A 20,798-nucleotide genomic window follows, 5' to 3' on the forward strand; every position below is an offset into this window, starting at 1 on the left:
TCCTTTGTCAGCCCCTTTGCTCTCTCCGGTTACTCATCTCCATTAGGGCACTGTAGCTCCCCAATCTGCCGTTGCTTTGCATTGTTTTGCAGAAAGTTTGAATATGCAATCACCTTGTTCAGGGATTATTCAGACTGCGGTTTCCTCCTCACTCTTCTATTTGGTTTCCTCTGAGCCCTGTGGCTCAGTGCCACCTCCTAAGCTACACGCTGTGCTATATAAGAGACCCCAGCGGCTTCAAGCTGCTGAGATCGCTTGTACTGTACTGTAGCCCAACTCAGAAGTGGCATACAGGAGACTTTGGTAAGCTACAAACTCTATTTCTTCTACTAAAGGGTTGTAAATTCCTTAGTTCAAGGATGCTGTGAGTGCAACTAACTCTTGCTTCACCTCTCGTATCGTAGCTTGGCTAAAAACTTTGCAGCAAGTGAGATTGGATTTTCCCTTAATTGTTGTCTAGGTGATGTGTGCAAGTGAATTAATCTAGGGTTTTATTCCCCCTCTGGTTAGAAGATTATAGATCATAAATATGTGATTAAGGCAGAGTAATTGTATTTGACTGTGTTTATGGTTGAAAAATCTCTATACTGTAAGTGGTAATTCATTGATGGCGTGTTGAGGGATCTATTTCAGAGACAGTGCTCAATGGCTCTGAAAAACATGGAAAGGGGGAAATATACATTGAACTGTGGTCTGACACGAGTACAGGACAGATCATTAGCCTAGGCAGAAATGATCACTTTTCATTTCTATTCAACTCAAATCAGTGCTTGGGAGAAAAGTCTCCTGCCTTCCTTCTATCAGATTTCTATATATTACACAGCTATTAGCAGCCCTCAGAGCACAATCCTTCTTCTGTAGGTTTCAAACCTAGGATTTTAAGCACAAAATCTGTACATCCAAGCAAGGGAGCCTCTTAATTTACATGGAGCTGTTCAACCTCATTGAATGTGAATATGTTTCTACATTGTGACTAGCTCCGGATTCATAATCCTCTTTCCAGATAAACGGGAATGTGTACAGCATGCAGAGTGCTTAAACCCCTCTGTCTTAGTGGGAAGCTCAGCTGGAAAACGAACATTTTTAAAACCCTCTGTGTCTTGGGCTTCCAGGAATGTAGACAGTTTCTGGCTTCTGCACCCTATGGGAAAGGAAAAAATGTCCCAATTCTTGGCTGAGATTTGCATGAAATCCAGTTCATAACAAGCTGAGTTACAACAGAAGCCTCCAAATGGGAATAGGCTTTTAACTAGGAGTGATTTTTCTTCTGCTAGTCATAGAATATCAGAGTTGGAAGGGACCTCAGGAGGTCATGGAGTCCAGTCCCCTGCCTTCACAGCAGGACCAAGTACTGTCCCTGACAGATTTTTGCCCCAGATCCCTAAGTGGCCCCCTCAAGGATTGAACTAACAACCCTGGCTTTAGCAGACCAATGCTCAAACCACTGAACTATCCCTCCCCCATTAGACTGTATTGTTAGACTGTAATTTCAAATTCTCATTAAAAAGCCACGAATTGTCCCTAATTTCCTGCTTATATCATTTTTTGGCCACTCACAGCTTTTAAGTTATAATAAACATATTTCCCACCCTTATAGCAGCCCTCGTAAACATGACTTTCTAACAGTTAGGCATTATCACTACTGTTATTAAGCATCCCCACAATCCTGCAAGGTGTGTAAATCTTATCCTCATTTTACAATGGGTAAACTGAGGGGCAGATTGGTTAAGGCTATATTTTCAATATGTCCACTGACTTTGGGGACATCGCCTCAGACACGGACAACTCCAAGTGACTTAAATGGGAGATGATGCTCAGAATTTTTGAAAATCAGATCAGAAGGTGGGCACCCCAAAAATCTGGGACACTTGTGAGTTTGGGCCTATGTGATTTATTCAAGGAGCCTCGTAATGGACAGAGCTGGGAATAGAACCTAGAAGTCCTATCTCCCAGTCCCTGGTCTGTAACGACTAATGTAATAATAATACTTTTTTGCAGGATATGAGACACACAAGGTAGGTGAGGTAATATTTTTTATTGGACCAACTTCTGTTGATGGAAGATACAAGCTTTTGAGCTATGCAGAACTCTTCTTCAGGTCTGTGGAGGGAAATCAGAGTGTCTGAGCTAAATACAAGTGGGACAGATTGGTCAACAGAAGGGGTAATGCATGCTGTACATCAGTGGCTCTCAAACTGGGGTCGCCGTTTGTGTAGGGAAAGCCCCTGGCAGGCCGGTTTGTTTACCTGCTGCATCCGCAAGTTCGCTGCTCCAGCCCAATGGGGGCTGCGGGAAGCGGCGGCCAGCAAATCCCTTGTCCCGCGCCGCTTCCCGCAGCCCCCATTGGCCTGGAGCAGCGAACCGTGGCCAGTGGGAGTCGCGATCAGCCGAACCTGCGGACCCGGCAGGTAAACAAACTGGCCCGGCCCTCCAGGGGCTTTCCCTACACAAGCGGCGGCCCCCGTTTGAGAACCACTGCTGTACATGCATGTTGTAACATGCACTACCCCTTCTGATTAACAATTTGTCCCAAAAACTTGTATTTAGCTCAGACACTGATTTCCTTCCCCTGACTTGAAGAAGAGCTCAGTATAGTCCGAAAGCTTGTACCTTTCACCAACAGAAGCTGATCCAAGAAAAGATATTACCTCTCCTACCTTGTCTCAAAATACTTTGCACATATATAGAATTTTTACACTTTCAAAGCCCTGTACAAACATCAGTCCTCACACCTCCCCTGCGAGGCAGCTAAATAAGTAGGTAGCATTATCCCCAACTTGCAAATGGGGAAACTAAGCCCCTGAGCAGTTACTATATAACTTACAGAAAGCCACACAGCAAGTCAGTGGCAGAGCTGGGACTGGACATTAGATCACGCTTGATGCTATTCCACTTTGCAAATAACAGAATGACATTGATGCCAGAGGCATGTGATCTAATCTACAGTGCTGACAGCTCTGGAACTTGTCTGGGTGGATGTTTCAGTTACATTTTATTTCCAAACCGTATTTACTATTGGTCGCAACTCCTTTCCGGTATATGCCACTGTACTTGTGTCATTCTTGGAGCAAGGTTGCGGTTTCAGAAGGAATGTGGGACTGTCGGGCTTGGTTACTGCAGCAGTCCTGAAACATCAGGATTGCATAGAAATTTAATCCATGAGAAGGCGGTTTAATGATCTTCCATGAAATCATTGTCTGCAGAACACATCTAGGGGCCTGGCTTGAAAGGGGTGGGAGGACACAAATACTAGAACACTGTGCCAGATGCGCCTTTCACACAAATAGAAATAAGGAAGAATTCCACTGAAGTCAATAGAGTTCCACCAGTGTGAGAGAAGAATCAACCCTAATGTTTGCGAGGAGATAGACAGAAGCCCAAACTCTAAGGCTGGTGCTATGCAGGAGGTCAGACTAGAGGATCATACTAGTCCCTCTACCGGCTTTAACATCTGTGAATCCAGACGTGAGGCCCATGGTGGTACAAGTGCCACATCAAGTGGAAGTTGGTCAGAAGACAGGGGTGGGGGGGTGTAAGTGGCAAAGGAGTGTATTTCACATTGGTTGATCAGTACTTACACTAGATTGTTATACTGTGAAGGCCCCCAAATGACTGGATACTGTAAAAACGTAGCCCTAAGCCCGTGTGCCTCAGGACTGTTTACCCAAGGCGATCTTTGGCCCACACTGGTAAATGTATGTTTAATGAGAATGGCCATACGGCGTAGTTCCAAGGAACATAGTCTTCAGACCGGAACTCAAGGCTATTCCTACCAGACAGGTCAAGTCTTGTGTTTAGGAATCAAAGCCATTCTCATCTCTTTTAGCACCAGATTTTGCCACCTATCATTATATTGAATTGTTCTTCAGTCTTGGAGGAGCCCCACTGACAACAGTCGTAGCATGCTGGGGCCTGAAATCACCCAGCCTCTATCTGGAGGGAGGTGTTACCCAACCCAAGGAAGGCTAGGAAAATCTGGCCCTTGATGAATTGCCCTGTAGGACCTCTTTGAGAGAACCATCAGATAGGGCCTCCTCCAATTCCCATTGACATCCATGGGAAGACTGTCACTGACTTCAGTGGGCTTTGGATCCGACCTATGATGATTGAAATTGTCTTCACAGGTGACCTGATTCAGGGAAACTACCCAGGGACTAAAATTATTGGCAGACTCTCCAGTCTCAGTGGGGGCTCAGCCAGTGAAGAAAAGGATGATCGCAGCAAGAGGATGGATTCTCTCGCTCCTTCTTCTGGCCACCACATCTGTTCTAAGTGAAGGTTAAACGTTTATACCAACATTATGGTAGTGACCCAAAGCTGTCACCGGCTGATGGCTGTTTGATGGCCTATATGAAATAAGCTGTTGTTTTCAGGCTTATTCCCAGTGGAATTGCCCACGTCAGAAAAATCACTGGTGCATTGGCACTACCTGCTAACATCTCCCATCTAGGGTACTTATCTGGCCCCCCTCACTGTAGGATCTGATCCCCTCACACTCTTTAACACCCCTGTAAGGTAGGGCAGTGCTATTATCCCAATTTTGCAGATGGGGAACAGAATGCCCAGAGACATCAAGTGACTTGCCCAAGGTTACACAGGAAGTCTGTACCAGAGCTGGGAATTGAAACTAGGTTTCCCAAGGTCCAGGCTAGTGCCCTAATCACTGGACCATCCTTCGTCTCTAATTAAAGTCCCCTAATTTTCACTCCCACCTCTACTCCAATATTTGAATCCAGGACCACTGGCATTAGAAGTGAGAGCCATATCCCAGACGACATGGTGTAGTTTGTGGGCCCTCTACTACACTGTCACCTCTTAGGCACTATTTTGGGAATTTTCCCCAATTTCAGCCATCAGCAGCCAGCCATCAGTGGCAGTGCTGAATCGCTGGCCCCCCATATCGACCAGCAAAGACGTGATTTGTACTGGTACAGGTTACCCTGGGTTCAAGCACGAGTAAGTGAGATTGGTGCAAATTATGGTTTATAGCAGTTCATTCTGTCTACACTAGGAGTTTGCACACCAATGATTGGCTGCCCCCTTGCTGAAATCCACAGAGTCAACATTGTCTTAGACATGGTATCCAGGGCAGAATCACCATAAAGATAATAATAATTAATGGAGATATCCCATCTCCTAGAACTGGAAGAGACCTTGAAAGGTCATTGAGTCCAGCCCCCTGCCTTCACTAGCAGGACCAAGTACTGATTTTGCCCCAGATCCCCAAGTGGCCCCCTCAAGGATTGAACTCACAACCCTGGATTTAGCAGGCCAATGCTCAAACCACTGAGCTATCCCCCCCCGGACCAATCCCCTGACAGATTTTTACTGCAGTTCCCTAAATGGCCCCCTCAAGGATTGAACTCACAACCCTGGGTTTAGGAGGCCAATGCTCAAACCACTGAGCTATCACCTCACTTCTCTGAATGATGGGGCAATGTGGGTTAGGAAGCCTGCAGTTACACTGCCTGTGCAATAAAATAGAGCAGATAACCCCCTTCTTCTGACTCGAGGCAGGATCGCAGTTTCTGTCAATAGAGATAATTGGGAAATTTCTGCAAAAATTAGTATCTGACAAAGTCAAAACGAAATGTGGGGAAAATCCATGATGGTTTCCATTTTCTGGCCAGCATCTCTAGCTTTCCTTTCAGCAGCACAAATTTAACTAAAGAAAAAGGCAACAGAAAACAAATCTAGATCATCCCTTTGTTGCCCAGGTCCACACACACAAACTCCTTATCTCTCAACGAAAGCCATTAAAAAACATCTAATCGCAACACTGGTGATAAACTAGTTCCTCATTCGTGTTACAAGCCATCCCGCCTGCCTGCCTGAGTTTCCAGTCTAAACAGCTCTAAATTTCATCCAAAACATATTTGACCTCCAACAACAGGGCTAACGGCTCACTCATAGTCAGCAATGACCCACTGCCCATGCGTGATTATACTACTCGGCCTCAAACCTCATAGTTTATCCCGTTGGGAGGGAAACTAGATTATTGCTCCCCAAAGTGCAGGGGGGTGGGCTCTTGAGGCCCCTTGCAGCCCTACATTTCTAAAGCAGCACATAGCTACTATTGTCCATGGGTTACTGAATCTTAAGCATGTTCCAACCGTGCAGACATCAAAGATTTGGGGCTGGGCTCAGTGTGGGGCAGAGATGGGGCCCGAGTAGCGTGCTACAGCCTTGGAGGAGCATTCCTTCCTCTTTTCCCCTATGCATTTGCCCAGCGCCCAGTCCTAGGCAGGGCGCTGTGTTAAAGATTTAGCCTTTGGGGTTAACTGCAGCATTAAATAAAACAAAGCAGTTGGCAGCCATTACCTGGAATCTGTAACACACTTTGGAAGGGTTTTTTCAGTGAGTCAGCAGTGCTAGAAACTGATTATTGGACTACATTTCCGGTCACATCAATGTCAATGGGACTTTTGCCATTGGCTTCACTGGGACCAGGTTTTGGCCCTGTGGTCTGCAGAACAGCTTGGTTCACTTAGAATTTCCACTGCTTTGCTGTCAGGAAGGAAACCTGGTGAGAAGAGGCGCTTTTGTGAGATTCCCAGACCGAATGCTTTTGGTGAGGATGGGAATATCGGGAGGTCTGGCTGGCATTGTAAATAGTTTTAAATACAAAAGTGTTTTCAGCCCACGGTTAAATTCCACTGAGGATGCAGGCTCTTTGTAGCTCAGGAGGGTCACACAGCAGTTCTCTACCCAGACAGTTACTGGTGCAAAACAGAAGCTCTGAGATGGCCGTGCACAGAAACTCTGGACCCAAACACGGCCAATGAGAACTGGATCCACATCACAGTCTCCTGGCAGGCCCTAAGTCTAGAGCGGCTGAATCAAAACCCAATTCTGCACTAAGTTACACGGGTGGTGCTCCCTTTAAAGTCAGTGGGAGAAGTACCCATGTAACGCAGAGCAGGGTTGAGCGAGCCCCAGCTTCATGTACCTCCCAGCTTTGGGAAAACCCAAATCCAAACTCCGCAGCTCAGACCCATTGCAGAGAAGCAAATTCTTGAGGATATCGACTATTAATAAAGCCAGGGCTGCTTCAAAAATAATTACGTCTAGCTTTTAAAAAACAGACATCCTTTGACCATCAATACTTTGAATCCCCAGCAATTTATCACGTGACTACAGAGCTACTCAGCTATCTCACAGTATCGATCCACTCCCTGGCTCCCGCAGCACTAACATTGGGGGTGTATTAAAAGAAATTTTGGAAAAAAATCAATTCTTCCCTGTCTTTATTGTTGTTGTAAACTTCTCCCCCAGGTGAGAGGGTTCTGAAACAATCCGTCAGCAGGCTCCAGCCCAGACAGAAACCCCTCACTCCCTTTGTAAAGGACAACCTAGCAAGTAAGTCATTTTCCATCTCCAGAGCTTTGCTTGGTGGGGACAGAGGTCGTTTTGTGCACGTATATTTTTTTCATGCTTAATATCCAACCTGTTTAACAAGATGAGGCACTTATGCCATGGCCTCATCCCCACCTCCGGCAGGATTCGGCTGTCACTGCAATACGCTTCGGGCTTCTCTCCGGGAATACTGAAGGTCAAATATACAACCACATATCTCTAGTTGGAATCCAGCCTCATACACTTCCCTTAGGCACGTAAGGTTCCTCAGAGAGGAGGAATGCATACAGAAATCTCGAATGGGGAGCAGTTTCACTACACCCCATCCCCCACCAGAAATCATCCAGTCTCAGTCCCTCAGAAGAAGTTTGATGGACGGCTCCCTCCATCTTCAGTAGAACTCTCCAAGGAGACTTTGTCCCACACTGTGCACAAACAGAAGGAAGGTGCCCTGAGAAAGTTGGGCTGGGTAGAAAAGCACCCAGCCCCAGGACCACTCAGAGAATTAAGAGCTCTCCCCACATGACCAGCAAAATGAAAAGACAAGCCACCATCATCAGAATCAATGGCTGGAATTTCTCACGGGTCCCCTACAAGTTCTGGATCAATGTAAATATGCTCCTGTAACGGGTCTGCTAAAGCAGAGTAAATGTGTCCCCCCGGCTCTAGCTGAAAGCATCCCCACCCTCTCTCCCCATTCAGACAGTTCCCGCCAGGGCTGGGAATAATCTGCACACAGGGCTGTGTGCGGGTGCCGTGGGTTAATCAGAGGGCCTCTGTGCAAAAATGTGCACACCACCAGCCAGATCCCTACATTGGTGTCACTCCATTGAAGTGAGTGGACCTGCACCGATTTACCCCAACTGAGGATCTGGCCCCCAGCTCCCTAAGCTCCACCCTGAAATGCGCCTCTGTGGCATTTTTGCAGCTGGGGAGCTAAAAGAAGGCAGATAAATTCCATCTAACGCTCCCATCAGCTGTGGGTGGGTTCTCTGATAAGCTCCCTACCATGAATTTGGCCCTACATCCCAAATAGAACGCGGCAGAGAAGCCAAACAACGTAACTAGTTAGCCCACCAGGCATGAATCCTCTAGAAATGCTGAGCGCAGTGTCACCCTGCACACAACCCGTATCTTTCTACAATACCCTACGGTATTTCTCGGTGATAAACAACCAAGCAGATTTAATGACCCACAGCGCCATTTTTGCCCATCAGCTCCTCCCAGCTGTTTCATAGAATCATAGAATATCAGAGCTGGAAGGGACCTCAGGAGGTATCTAGTCCAACCCCCTGCTCAAAGCAGGACCAATCCCCAGGAAATACCATGATGCCTCAAGTGATGTTCCCTAATGTCAGGCACCACAGACTAGGATTTAAATTGCAGCGGATACTGAAAGCGCTGAACAATGATGTTATGGCAGAGGCATTGCCAGACGTTCACAGGAGTTACCCAAACCTTCCCATCTCATTTTCCCTTCATTACCATTATTAGCAATGGTTGGGCTGGGAATGACCCATTCATGTGTGATGAGCTAAAAGCACAAAACCAGGGACACACCACCTGCATTTCAAATAAAGGATTTGCATTGGCTCAAAAACTGGGATGCCAATTTGAGCTGCTTGTTTCCCCCTTAAACTGATGGTTAAACTCACTTTTGTTACCAAGCCTGTGGTTAGAGCTAACACGGGTTGGGGATAACCCATGTTTCATGACAAGGGGAAATATCTAATATTGACAAATTTGTTTAGAATAGGGGGTCTCAAACTTCATTGCACCACGACCCCCTTCTGACAAAAGTTACTACATGACCCCAGGAGGGGGGGCCAAAGTCTGAGCCCACCCTCGCCCTGCCGCCCTTGAGGCGGGGGTGGGGTGGGGCAAAGCCCAAGGGCTTCAGCCCCAGGCAGGGGGCCTGTAACTTGAGCCCTGCCACCCAGAGCTGAAGCCCTCAGGCTTCAGCTTTGGCCCTGTGCGGCAGGGCTTTGGCTTCGGCCCCAGGAAGCCTAATGCCAGCCCTGGCGACCCCATTAAAAAGGGACCGCAACCCACTTTGGGGTCCCAAACCACAGTTTGAGAACCGCTGGCTTAGAACAGAAGCTTCTAGACTTGACCACACTTGGAAACAGGGATCTCAAAGCACCATGCAAACATTAATTGATTAAGTCTCATACATCCTTCTCAGGGAGGTATTATACCCACCTTTTATGGCACAGAGAGGTTAAGGGACTTACCCATGGTAACACAGCACAGCTGGCATTAGCATCCAGGATTCCTGACACCCCAGTCCCAGTCTGTGGACACACAGGAGAAAAAAAAACAACATTCAAGATGAAAATTAAATGGGAACAAGAGCCAGAAAGTGGTGTGGTGATCATGCCTCCAAAGCTGACTGTCAGTACTGCAGCCTCCTTTCTATTATCCAGATCACGGGGAGTGGACCACATGGTTCAATGTTGATCATCCAGGCGGCAATGGGGATCACGAACGTTTAGACGCCATCAGGTTTTACTTCAGGGACAAGGTGTGCGAGAGACCCACGCGAATTGAAGCGCGAACCACAGACTGGGTTCCTGCCCAGAACACAGGCCAAGTGGTCCACGCTAGCCTACAGGAGGGATTCTGGTGTTTGAATAAGGAGCAGCCGGCAGGAAAAACCTGTTTGAATTATGCTGTACGTTTCCTGTGTCCCATAGGTAAGTGCAGCAGCTCTCCGGGGGTTTGGAATTACTATTTAGCATGTCACTCTTAAAGCAATAAGGTCCAACATGCCATCCAACAAGGATGTGCAGGGTATGTCTACACAGCGAGCAGCAGAGCCCGGATCAATGCTACGGTGCGGCGGGGCTCATGCTAGGACGCTAAAAATAGGTGTGTGGATGCTGCGGCTTGGGCTGGAGCTCAGGTTGCGGAGCCCATTGTCCTCCTTGGGCTTCAGAGCCCGAGCTCCAGCCTGAACGGCAATGTCTACTATTTTTAGCACATCAGCACAAGCCTGAGTCTCTTGACCCAGGCTCCAAACATAAAACAGGGCTCATAATTAAAGCCCCGTGAAATTGCTTTTATTTTCCAGGAATCTATTATAGTTTCATTTTAGCCATTCCCCCGCCAAGGAGTTGGGCCCTGCCCCGGGGGGAGGCCATGAGGGGATGGTTGCAGAGCAAGTCCACCTTGCATCCGACCTGCAGTGATGGCTGTTGTCCTGCAGGGCTGGGTCTGGCTCCCTGCTCCGGGCATTGTGACCTGGCACCCAGGGTCACAGTGCCACTCACGCAAATTTGGCCCGACCACTCCCCCATCCTCATGATGGAGGGGCGGTTGGGCCAAACCTGAGTGATGCTGCAACCCCATACACAAGGCCCAGGCTGACAGGACAGGAGATACAGGAGCTTCCGCTGAGGGGTGAGTTTTTAATTTTATGTTGTTTTAATCTTTGTTTTTTTGTTTTCTTTTGTGCTATTTCACATTTGCATAAAACACAGGGCTCTACTTATCATTCACCCCATAAAAGCGTTTTAGCTTGTACGGTCCTCTTTTGAGACCGTTATCTGTCAGATCAACCAACCAGAACGCGGGATTTCAGGCGCCAACAGCTTTAAAATGTGCATTTAAGCCATGGCACATTTAGCATGGCTTCTCGACGAGTCAACCATTACAGTTCTGCGGCTGCTGTACTTCGCTTTCCTTCTCCAGCCACCAAAGTCCACATAAAACATCTGCTTTTATAAGACAGGGGGTTCATATTCCAACACTCTTATTCAGACACTTAGCTGGGCATCTGTCTGCATTTCTACCAGGTAACCTGACCTTCTAGCTGGTGTATTACAACAGCTGGAAGAACATATAACATGGGGCATAGACATTTTTCCATAAAAGCAGATTTGTACGTATTTAAAAGAATGTGCTAATAAATATTTTATGGGGCATGGTGACTTTTAAACACTTAGAGCAGACCGTGTATTTTGCAAGCAAGCAATTTAAATTACATTAATTCCATCTAGTAACTTTTTTAACTGAAGTGTCTTAAGATCCCAACCATACACAGGACCATATCACGCATTGCAAATAATCTGACCCATAAAATGCTATGTAAGTGCTAAGTAGTATTCCAGGGTTCTGTTCTGCCCTTTGTAAAACAAGTGCAATTCTCACAATGAGAGATGTACCTATGTTATTGTAGACAACATCCATTTAATTATTATCAGAGTCATTGGACTATCTTGTGCCAACTCTCTTATATCCTTCCATGTAAGTGACAATGTCTGCTTGATTTCCTTTAAAACAAAAAGAAGAACAGGAGTACTTGTGGCACCTTAGAGACTAACAAATTTATTAGAGCATAAGCTTTCGTGGACTACAGCCCACTTCTTCGGATACAGAAGTGGGCTGTAGTCCACGAAAGCTTATGCTCTAATAAATTTGTTAGTCTCTAAGGTGCCACAAGTACTCCTGTTCTTCTTTTTGCGGATACAGACTAACACGGCTGCTACTCTGAAACCTTTAAAACAAAGACATTCAAGACTAAGCATCTATTGCCCTTGAGTTTTACTTTAGTAATTCTGAATATAGTAGCCTGCACAGATTTAAGTCAGATGCATTCGGAAGTCTTCTCATAGCTTATTACTCAGAATCATTAATATGTTTCGGGTTTTTTAAGATCTAAATGATTTTTAAAAAATCACTGCCTTTTTCCCAGGCATGAGAGAATACACAGTTTATGTAACATGCATCTTAGTAACACAGCAATGATGTTATTCAAGGGTCTTTGCTGCACGATTCAAAAAGGTTTTGGTCTCCATGGTCGAAATGGAGTGCGTGCTCAGCAGAATGCAGCAAAACTGGTGTCCAGACCCGTATCAGAACCTGCCTGGCAGAGAGCCACTTGGACCTGCACTGTAATGAAGCGACTGAGGAAGGGCGACTCTGCATTGGACATTCTTGTTCAGGTGCTCATATAAACTTACGTCTACACTTACTTCCTGGTTTGGCAGCACGCAATCGATCTTCTGGGATCGATTTATCACGTCTTGTCTAGACGCGATAAATCGATCCCGGATCGATCCCGGAAGTGCTCGCCGTCGACGCCGGTACTCCAGCTCGGCGAGAGGAGTACGCGGCATCGACGGGGGAGCCTGCCTGCCGTGTCTGGACCCACGGTAAGTTCGGACTAAGGTACTTCGAATTCAGCTACGTTATTAACGTAGCTGAATTTGCGTACCTTAGTCCGAAGTGGGGGGTTAGTGTGGACCACTGATTACAGTGTCCCTTACCTACCTGGAATAATGTCACGGTCTCACTCCACCTACTAGGGTTCAGGAACCACCAGTACGGTTTTAGCATCTTTCTTGCCAGAATCTGGCAGGAGCTCAAGGAGTGAATAAGCCATAAAGCCTGATCTACCCCTTCACCCCGAGGGTGATCCTGTCAGGTCACGGCTGAAGTACACTGATGGGGAAGCATGGGGAATTCATACTGCTGCTGTCTGTGCTGTGCTTACCCTGTGATTAAACAGAGGGCTCCAGAGATGAGCTAAAATTAAAATACCAAAGCATCAAAATTAGGGGATCAAAGCGTGGAAAACACTCAGGGCTCCATCAGGGATGCTGTGAATCTCTTGGATTAAGGAGCATCTACGTTTAATGTCCTGTTAGAGCAGCACTCAAACTGTGGCCCATGGACCACTGGTAGTCCGCAGAGTACTTGCTAGTGGTCTGCTGGCTGGTTACGTGGTGTTAGTTCTCCTCTTATTAGCACATGGTAAGTAGCATTAAAAGTAGGCAAATTATGTTATATACTTCCCTAATATTACTGTAGTTGCCACAGAGGTATTAAGCAATTGTGAATGAAAGAAGAAATGGTGTGAGCCATTGTGATTGGAAAGGGAGATGGTTCCCTGAAACACACTCTATTAGGTGTAGTCCACCTTAGGAAAAAGTTGAGACTCACTATTTTGGAGCTAATCTATTAGACCCCTAATTCTGTCCTCAGAGAATGGCCATGCAGTACCCCCCATTGCATAGTCAAGTCAGGACACAACTGGACCCAGAGAGTTAACTGGGTAGTTCCTTTTATAGGCAGATCTGAGTCATGACCTGTACACTTGGATCTGCATCCCAACTTTCCCAGTGTTTAAGGCGTTTGGATTTGTGGTTTAATTTGGCCCATTGTATAGCTGTAGCCAACTTGGAAAGTTCACATCCAAAACTAGATTCAAATTTCCCCAAGGTTCCATGCTGGGAGGAGGAATGGAATGTTCGCCGTAGCTAGTTATTTCAAGATAGTGACCAATAGTCATAAAGCGATCACTTAATGAAAATGTAATGGTTCTGTAGTCAATCTACTTCTAATACACAACTCTTGATCATTAATAAAAATGTGTTTTGGATCAAATTTATTTCCTGTGCAATATCTGCTTTAGTCAATTTGAATTACAGCAAGACTCAAGGTCCTTAATGGAAAGCATTACCAGACTGAATCCGAATGCTCCATTTTAACCTACACGCCTTCCTTCCCCAGAGTGCAACCTCACTTGTTCCATGGGCCGCGTGAATGCGGAGTGCGATTCCTGCATGTGTGAGGACCACGTACTGCATGGGATGGTCTCCCTTGCAGACGGCGCACCGGCTGCTGAAGCTACTGTCTACGTGCAGTCTGAGAATCTGAAGCTCTTAACGGAGTCCGATAGCAACGGAGGGTTTAGGATTCCTGGAGTGTGCCCCGACGGCAAAAACATTCTGAAAATAAAAAAGGCCAGATACGCCACTGTGACTGTCCCCATACCTGAAAGCACCAAGAAATCCTCAATAATCCACGTGCGTCTGAAGAGAGCAGGTAACTACAGACAAAGACTCCTGGCAATAAAATTTACTGCTATGATCCACTGATTGCTCGGGAGTTTGCTGCTGCTTTTAACATTCATCAAATCTAACCGTGGTTTTAAACTGAAAAGAATGTGGATTTTCTTCCCTCCCACAGACAAGCCGTACATCGTAAAGAATCCGGTGGATAAAGTGAGGCGAATAGGGCAAAATGTGATACTCTGCTGTAAAGCTGTCGGGAATCCAGCCCCTGCTCAGTATCTCTGGTAAGCAATTAAAGGCAGCCCACAAAGTTATTTTTTGCCTCTGAGTGTGCTACAGCTATAAGAGATGCAACAATATTCTTAGGGGTCCCTGTGCATTTAGGTTCCTCTGCAGCACCATAATAAATCCTTATATTATTGTTAGTAGGAAGCATTTCTAGTACGGTCGTGCCCAAATGTCCCAACTGTGCTGGGTGGTGCAGAGCCATAGAAAAGAATCAATCCCTGCGCCTTGAAGGGCTTCCGGTCAATAAATAGTGTGTCAGGTCATTTGCATCTGGAATCTCAAAAATCCCCCGCAGAATTCTCTTGCTATTGAGGAAGAGTTTGGTATAAAGATGCCCAAAATACAGCCTAAAATCAAAGCACACTGCTGACTTAGGGCCAGATTATAATAGTCCTTACACACCGCAAGTAGTACTTTACTCCACAAAGATTGCTGACGGAGAAGGGTGCTATTCACAATCTGGCCCTTACCTTGTGTGATGAGTTGATACAGTAAAACCGATGGATCAGAGAGTAATTTTCTCTGTAGTGTATATTTTATTTTTATCTCCTCTTATTTTATTGTCTGAGCAAATATCTTTTTGAAATGTGACAGATATAATGTGTAGGACTTTATAGCATGGGAAATTATTATTGTAAATAATTGTTTCTCTAAGATTTATACTACTATACCGCTACCTCGATATAACGCCACCCGATATAACACGAATTTGGATATAACGCGGTAAAGCAATGCTCCCGGGGGGGGGGGGGGGGGGCTGTGCACGCCGGTGGATCAATAGAACACAGTTTCACCTATAACGCGGTAAGATTTTTTGGCTCCCAAGGACAGCGTTATATCGAGGTAGAGGTGTATATTACTTCTTGTACAAGTCTGCAGTTAGAGTTTGTATGGAAAAAATATATAAATAATAATTCAAAAACCCCTAATCCAGGAGAACCTTCAAATGTGGTCGGTAGCCATTCGCCAGTCTGCTGTGTTTTAGATACAACCTGTGGGGGCTGGCTTTATGAAAGCTGGATTTACAGTAAGAATTTTTACCAAGTTTAGGACCATTGTGGTTCTACATGTGCCAGACATGGTAGACGCCCCAGCATAGGCCAAGTGAAGGCATTTTGACGATCATGTATCTTACCCTGGTGACATGGTGGCAAAAATCATGCACAAGCATTTCCACAGTTTCTAGCAACAGTTAAGCCGAACCAGCGGGCAAAGTTCCATGGTAGGAAAATTGCTAGAAATTCTCAGCGCAGACTGGCCTAACATACCAAAGACCCACAGCTAAATTCTGAGCTTATTTAACGTCACTGAGTTTACCCCAGCGTAGCCCAGACCTGAATCCAGCCCAAGACTGATGTGCAATGGTCATACTTAAATGTTTTTACCTGTCTGAAAGTTTTTACCAGTTTGAGAGAGATCTCCAACACACAGATGGCCTGGGTCCAATGCCCACAGGAGTCACTGGAAAGACTCCCATTCCCTTCTATTGGGGTGGGATATGGTCTGGTGATAAAAGCTTTCAAACCACAGACAAATTCTGAGTGGTCTAATAGATCCCTCCAATATCTCTGTAAATGCTTGAGCATTTTGGTTTCAGTGCTGGTGACTCAACCAACGAGCAAGTTCTAGCCATCCATCCATGACAATACAAGCACAGGCAGATATTAGGGCTGTTTGCATATATTTAGTTTAACAGTAAGTGTAAATTATAACTAGGACTATCTACAGGCTCCTAGAGAGTTGCCAAAGTATCCCTCAATGTCAAAATGTGGACAGCCCCACAATAATGTATTTACCAGATACTCATAAAAATACTTTGCTCTTCTGTAGGGCCTTCTACTTAAGGATTTCAAAGCGCATTATTAGAGAGTTAAAAGCTCACACCATCTCCATTAGGTAATATTATTCCAATTTTGCAGAGCGGAAAACGGAGCAACCCAGCAATGTGTGGCAGAGGCAGGAATAAAACCCATGTCTCTATTTCCAGTCCTGTGCAGTAGCCACTAAAACCATCCTTTCCTTGTCCCATCAAGTTTTCCTTTACTTTATACTTTATATGGAAATATACCTCTCTCATAGAACTGGAAGGGACCCTGAAGGGTCATCAAGCCAAGCCAAGCCAAGCCAAGCCCCCTGCCTTCACTAGCAGGACCAAGTACTGATTTTGCCCCAGATCCCTAAGTGGCCCCCTCAAGGACTGAACTCACAATCCTGGGTTTAGCAGGCCAATGCTCAAACCACTGAGCGATCTCTCCCCACCCCCCTTCACTTTTTATCAGGCTACGGAATGATTTCTGTTTCTTACAGGTACCACAATGGAACTTTGCTGGATTCCTCAGTGTACAAATATAATAGCAAGCTGGTGTTAAGGAACCTGAACATAGACCAGGCAGGAGAGTACTTCTGCAAGGCGAGCAATGATGCAGGGTCTGTGAAATCCCAAGCTGCTAAACTTTCTGTAATAGGTAAGAAAATGTGGCATGTTACAAGAAGTTGGGAATTGCCAATGTGCAAAATCAGTGGGCACATATGTTGAGGCAATTTAGGACAAGTTTTGCGGAAATAATATTCATTATTAGTACATTAATAAAAGATACATTCAATATTAGCCAGACAGTCCTGTGCACTTTGGATCACCTACCAACTTTCAGTTTAATGACCTACCCAAAATAATTGTCCTTTGTACTCACTGCCATATGAGCGGAGTATCTCAGTCCTTTTAGATAATGGGGCTGAGGCCCCAGTTCAACAAAGCGCTTAAGCATGTGCTTTACTTTAAGAATATGTTTAAGTTCATCCCTATTGAGCAAAACACTCAGGCACATGCTTCACCTTAATAACTAAAGGAAATTCTTCAGTTGAATGGGATGTTAGCACATGCTTGAGTGCTTTTCTGAATAGACGGACCTTAATCACGTCTTTTAAGCATGTGCTTTGCTGAACTAGAACCACAGGCATTTGACTAAACAGAAGCTTGTAACGCAGCCAATTATTCTGAATTTAAAAACCTTATTGCTATTGAAATAATGGTTATCAATATCTGAGGGGTTCAGATGTATCATGTGGCAACAAACAGCACAGAAAAGTCTACACATTCACTAATAAAATCTATTTTAACAGCAAGCGATGAAGCTTCCTGCGATCCAAGACCTGAAAGCTACTTCATCAGACTCCCACATGACTGTTTCCAAAACGCAACTAACTCCTTGTACTATGACGTTGGTAAATGTCCAGCAAACATATGTGCTGGAAAGATAGATCAAGGACTCCAGTGCAAAGACCGTGCTGCTTACTGCTGTGGGGTCTCCAAAATGGAAATAAGAGAAATATCGTGCAGTGGATACACCCTTCCCACTAAAGTTGCTGTGGAATGTGGCTGTAGCGTGTGCACTGAGATCAAGATGACAGTCCGGGGGAGAGCCATAGCTGCAGATAATGGTGAACCAATAAGGTTTGGCCATATATACATAGGGAACAACAGAATCAGCATGACTGGCTACAAGGGAACCTTCTCTGTCCACATCCCAGCAGACACAGAGAGGCTGGTTCTTACTTTTGTCGACCGCCTACAGAAGTTTGTGAACACGACTAAAGTTTTGCCTTTCAACAAAAAGGGAGGTGCCGTGTTTCACGAGATCAAGTTACTAAGAAAGAAAGCCCCAGTTACGTTAGAGTCCTCTGAAATGAACACGATTCCCTTAGGAGACATGGAAGGGGATGATCCGATAGCTGAACTAGAAATTCCTCCCAATACGTTTTATAGGCAGAATGGTGAACTCTACACAGGCAAAGTGAAAGCCAGTGTTACGTTTCTGGACCCAAGAAATATGTCAACAGCTACAGCAGCACAAAGTGACCTGAACTACATAAATGAGGAAGGCGACATGCTCCCGCTGCACACATATGGCATGTTTTCCATGGACTTCACTGATGAAACAGCCACCGAGTTTCTTAATGCAGGGAAAGTAAGGGTTCACCTGGACTCTGCGCAGGTCAGGATACCAGAACACCTGCAGCAGATGAAGCTTTGGTCACTGAACCCAGAGACAGGATTGTGGGAGGAAGAAGGGGACTTCAAACCTGACCAAAGCACACGTCGCAAACGGGAGGAAAGAATTTTCTTGGTTGGCAATATGGAGATCAGAGAGAGGAGGCTCTTCAACCTGGATGTCCCAGAGAGCAGAAGGTGTTACGTCAAGGTACGAGCTTACAGAAGTGAGAGATTTCTGCCCAGCGAACAAGTTGAAGGGGCTGTGATTTCCCTTATAAACATGGAGCCTGCATCAGGTTATTCATCCAACCCTAGAGCATGGGGACGCTTTGACAGCGCAGTCACTGGTCCCAACGGGGCTTGCTTACCAGCTTTCTGCGATGAGCAACGTCCAGATGCCTACTCAGCTTATATCCTGGCAAGCCTGGAGGGAGAAGAACTTGAAGCTGTGCCCTCTTCTCCCAGACTCAACCCTAACGCCGTCGGAGTCCCGCAGCCATATCTCAACAAGCTCAACTACAGGAGGACAGATCACGTGGATCCTAGAATTAAGAAAACTGCCTTCAGTATCACGGTGGCCAAACCAAGTCCGAGCACGGCAGGAGAGAGCAACGGCCCCATCTACGCCAGTGAAAACCTAAGAGAATGTGAGCAAGCACACTACAGTGCCGCTCATTTCAGATTTTACAGAGTAGAGAGAGACCGGTATGATTACAATACAGTTCCCTTCAATGAAAATGACCCAATGAGTTGGACTGAAGACTACCAGGCTTGGTGGCCCAACCCAATGGAATATAGGGCATGTTATATGAAAGTAAAAATTAACGGACCCCAAGAGGTGAACATAAGATCTCACAACATGGGTGGCACGCATCCGTACACAGTCGGCAAGCTTTACGGCATCCGAGATGTGCGCACCATTCGAGACATGGAGCAATCAGATCTTTCCACAGTGTGCCTGGAATTTAAGTGCAGTGGAATGCTGTATGACCAAGACCGTGTGGACCGTACACTGGTAAGAATCATTCCTCAAGGAAAGTGTTACAGAGAAAGTGTTAATAGCATGCTCCAGGAATATCTAGTGAACCACCCCCCACTTGCTGTAAATAATGAATCCGGGGAGTACACAATGTTGGCACCTCTTGACCCTCTTGGACATAATTATGGAATCTACACAGTCACTGACCAGAACCCTAGCATAGCCAAGGAAATAGCTCTGGGTAGATGTTTCGATGGCACGTCTGATGGTACTTCCCGAGTTATGAAGAGCAACATAGGCATAGCATTAACTTTTAACTGTGTTGAAAGAGAGGTGGCGCAGCAAAGCTTATTCCAGTCTCTGCAGAATTCACCTAGGCGGAGAGAAAGAACAGGGATCAGAAGGCAACAAAGAGACATCTGCATTGGCCAGGCCAAGATGAGAAGAGTTACCCAACGCAGAAGTTCACCAAGAGTTCAGTGTACCCCAACAGATTAGAAACATACCAGAGCACCATTACAGTACCCATATTTGATTAAATATATTCTAAAAGGAATAGCTACCTGCCAATAAGCTAATCTAAGTACATCTGCTCAGCTGCAGTTGGGGATCATTACTGAATTTCTGGAGACATCATTTCTATGCTCACTCAACTCGAGTAATTAAGGTTCATCAATTTCTGATTTTCTTTTTATTGCACCACAAAGGAGAGATATGAAGCAAACATATTTGGGGCCAATCGTATTACCCTGTTAACATCCTTAGTTAAATGCAATCACCATAAAATCTTATTTTTGCCTGATGTTAAACAACTTCAAACTTTGGCCTAACGGGGAAAAATTCAGAGATTAAATAATGCACATAAAATATTGTTCTATGTTCTGGATCCAAAGACTTTGCCAGCTAGGAGTACATGAACAATAAAAAGGAATAAACCAATTTCTTCATACTGAATTCAACTACAAGACTTTGTACTTGAAATGTAAATATTTTATTTATTTCCTTGCTTATTTTAGAACGGTGTATTCATTACTGAAGTATTGTATAGTGCATTTATTTTAGTTCGTGTTTTTGTAGCATACTGAGAAGAAGTCATGTGGATTTTTAGGTTTCACTTGCCTAAGGCTACTGTTTTATTTTGCTTCTTGCTTGATTCAAGTCAAACTTCCACACTGTAAAATAGTGTAGATTCATAAAAAGGTAATTTTTGTAACGTCGATAGTGCTGTATTCCTTCTGTGTCTGAGGGGTCTAGATTAATGTTCAAGTAACAAAATAGTTATTCCTGGCAAGGAATAATTTGCTAAATTAAAAGGTGAATTTTTTTTTTCTTTTCATGAACAATTCCCAAAACAGAACACAAAATCCTCAATCCGAGTCAGATT

The 20,798-nt window shown here is 45.3% G+C and overlaps 1 protein-coding gene across 4 annotated transcripts; it reads left to right on the forward strand.

The window, feature by feature from the left end:
• Window positions 1-229: 229 nt before the first annotated feature.
• CILP (cartilage intermediate layer protein) lies at window positions 230-20,631 on the forward strand. Of its 4 annotated transcripts, XM_005305387.4 has the most exons (9): window positions 230-303; window positions 4,125-4,278; window positions 7,276-7,359; window positions 9,783-10,052; window positions 12,117-12,302; window positions 13,873-14,187; window positions 14,332-14,440; window positions 16,752-16,909; window positions 17,565-20,631. In XM_005305387.4, the coding sequence occupies exons 2-9, from the start codon at window positions 4,212-4,214 to the stop codon at window positions 19,910-19,912; spliced, it is 3,537 nt and encodes a 1,178-aa protein (XP_005305444.2). In that variant the 5' UTR covers window positions 230-303; window positions 4,125-4,211; the 3' UTR covers window positions 19,913-20,631. The 4 variants fall into 4 exon arrangements, with proteins under 4 accessions (XP_005305444.2, XP_005305445.2, XP_042712514.2 ...); XM_005305388.4 differs by lacking the exon at window positions 12,117-12,302; XM_042856580.2 differs by lacking the exon at window positions 9,783-10,052.
• The last annotated feature ends 167 nt before the right edge of the window (window positions 20,632-20,798 follow it).

This window comes from Chrysemys picta, chromosome 10, assembly GCF_011386835.1.
Source record: "Chrysemys picta bellii isolate R12L10 chromosome 10, ASM1138683v2, whole genome shotgun sequence".
Lineage (NCBI taxonomy): Eukaryota > Metazoa > Chordata > Testudines > Emydidae > Chrysemys > Chrysemys picta.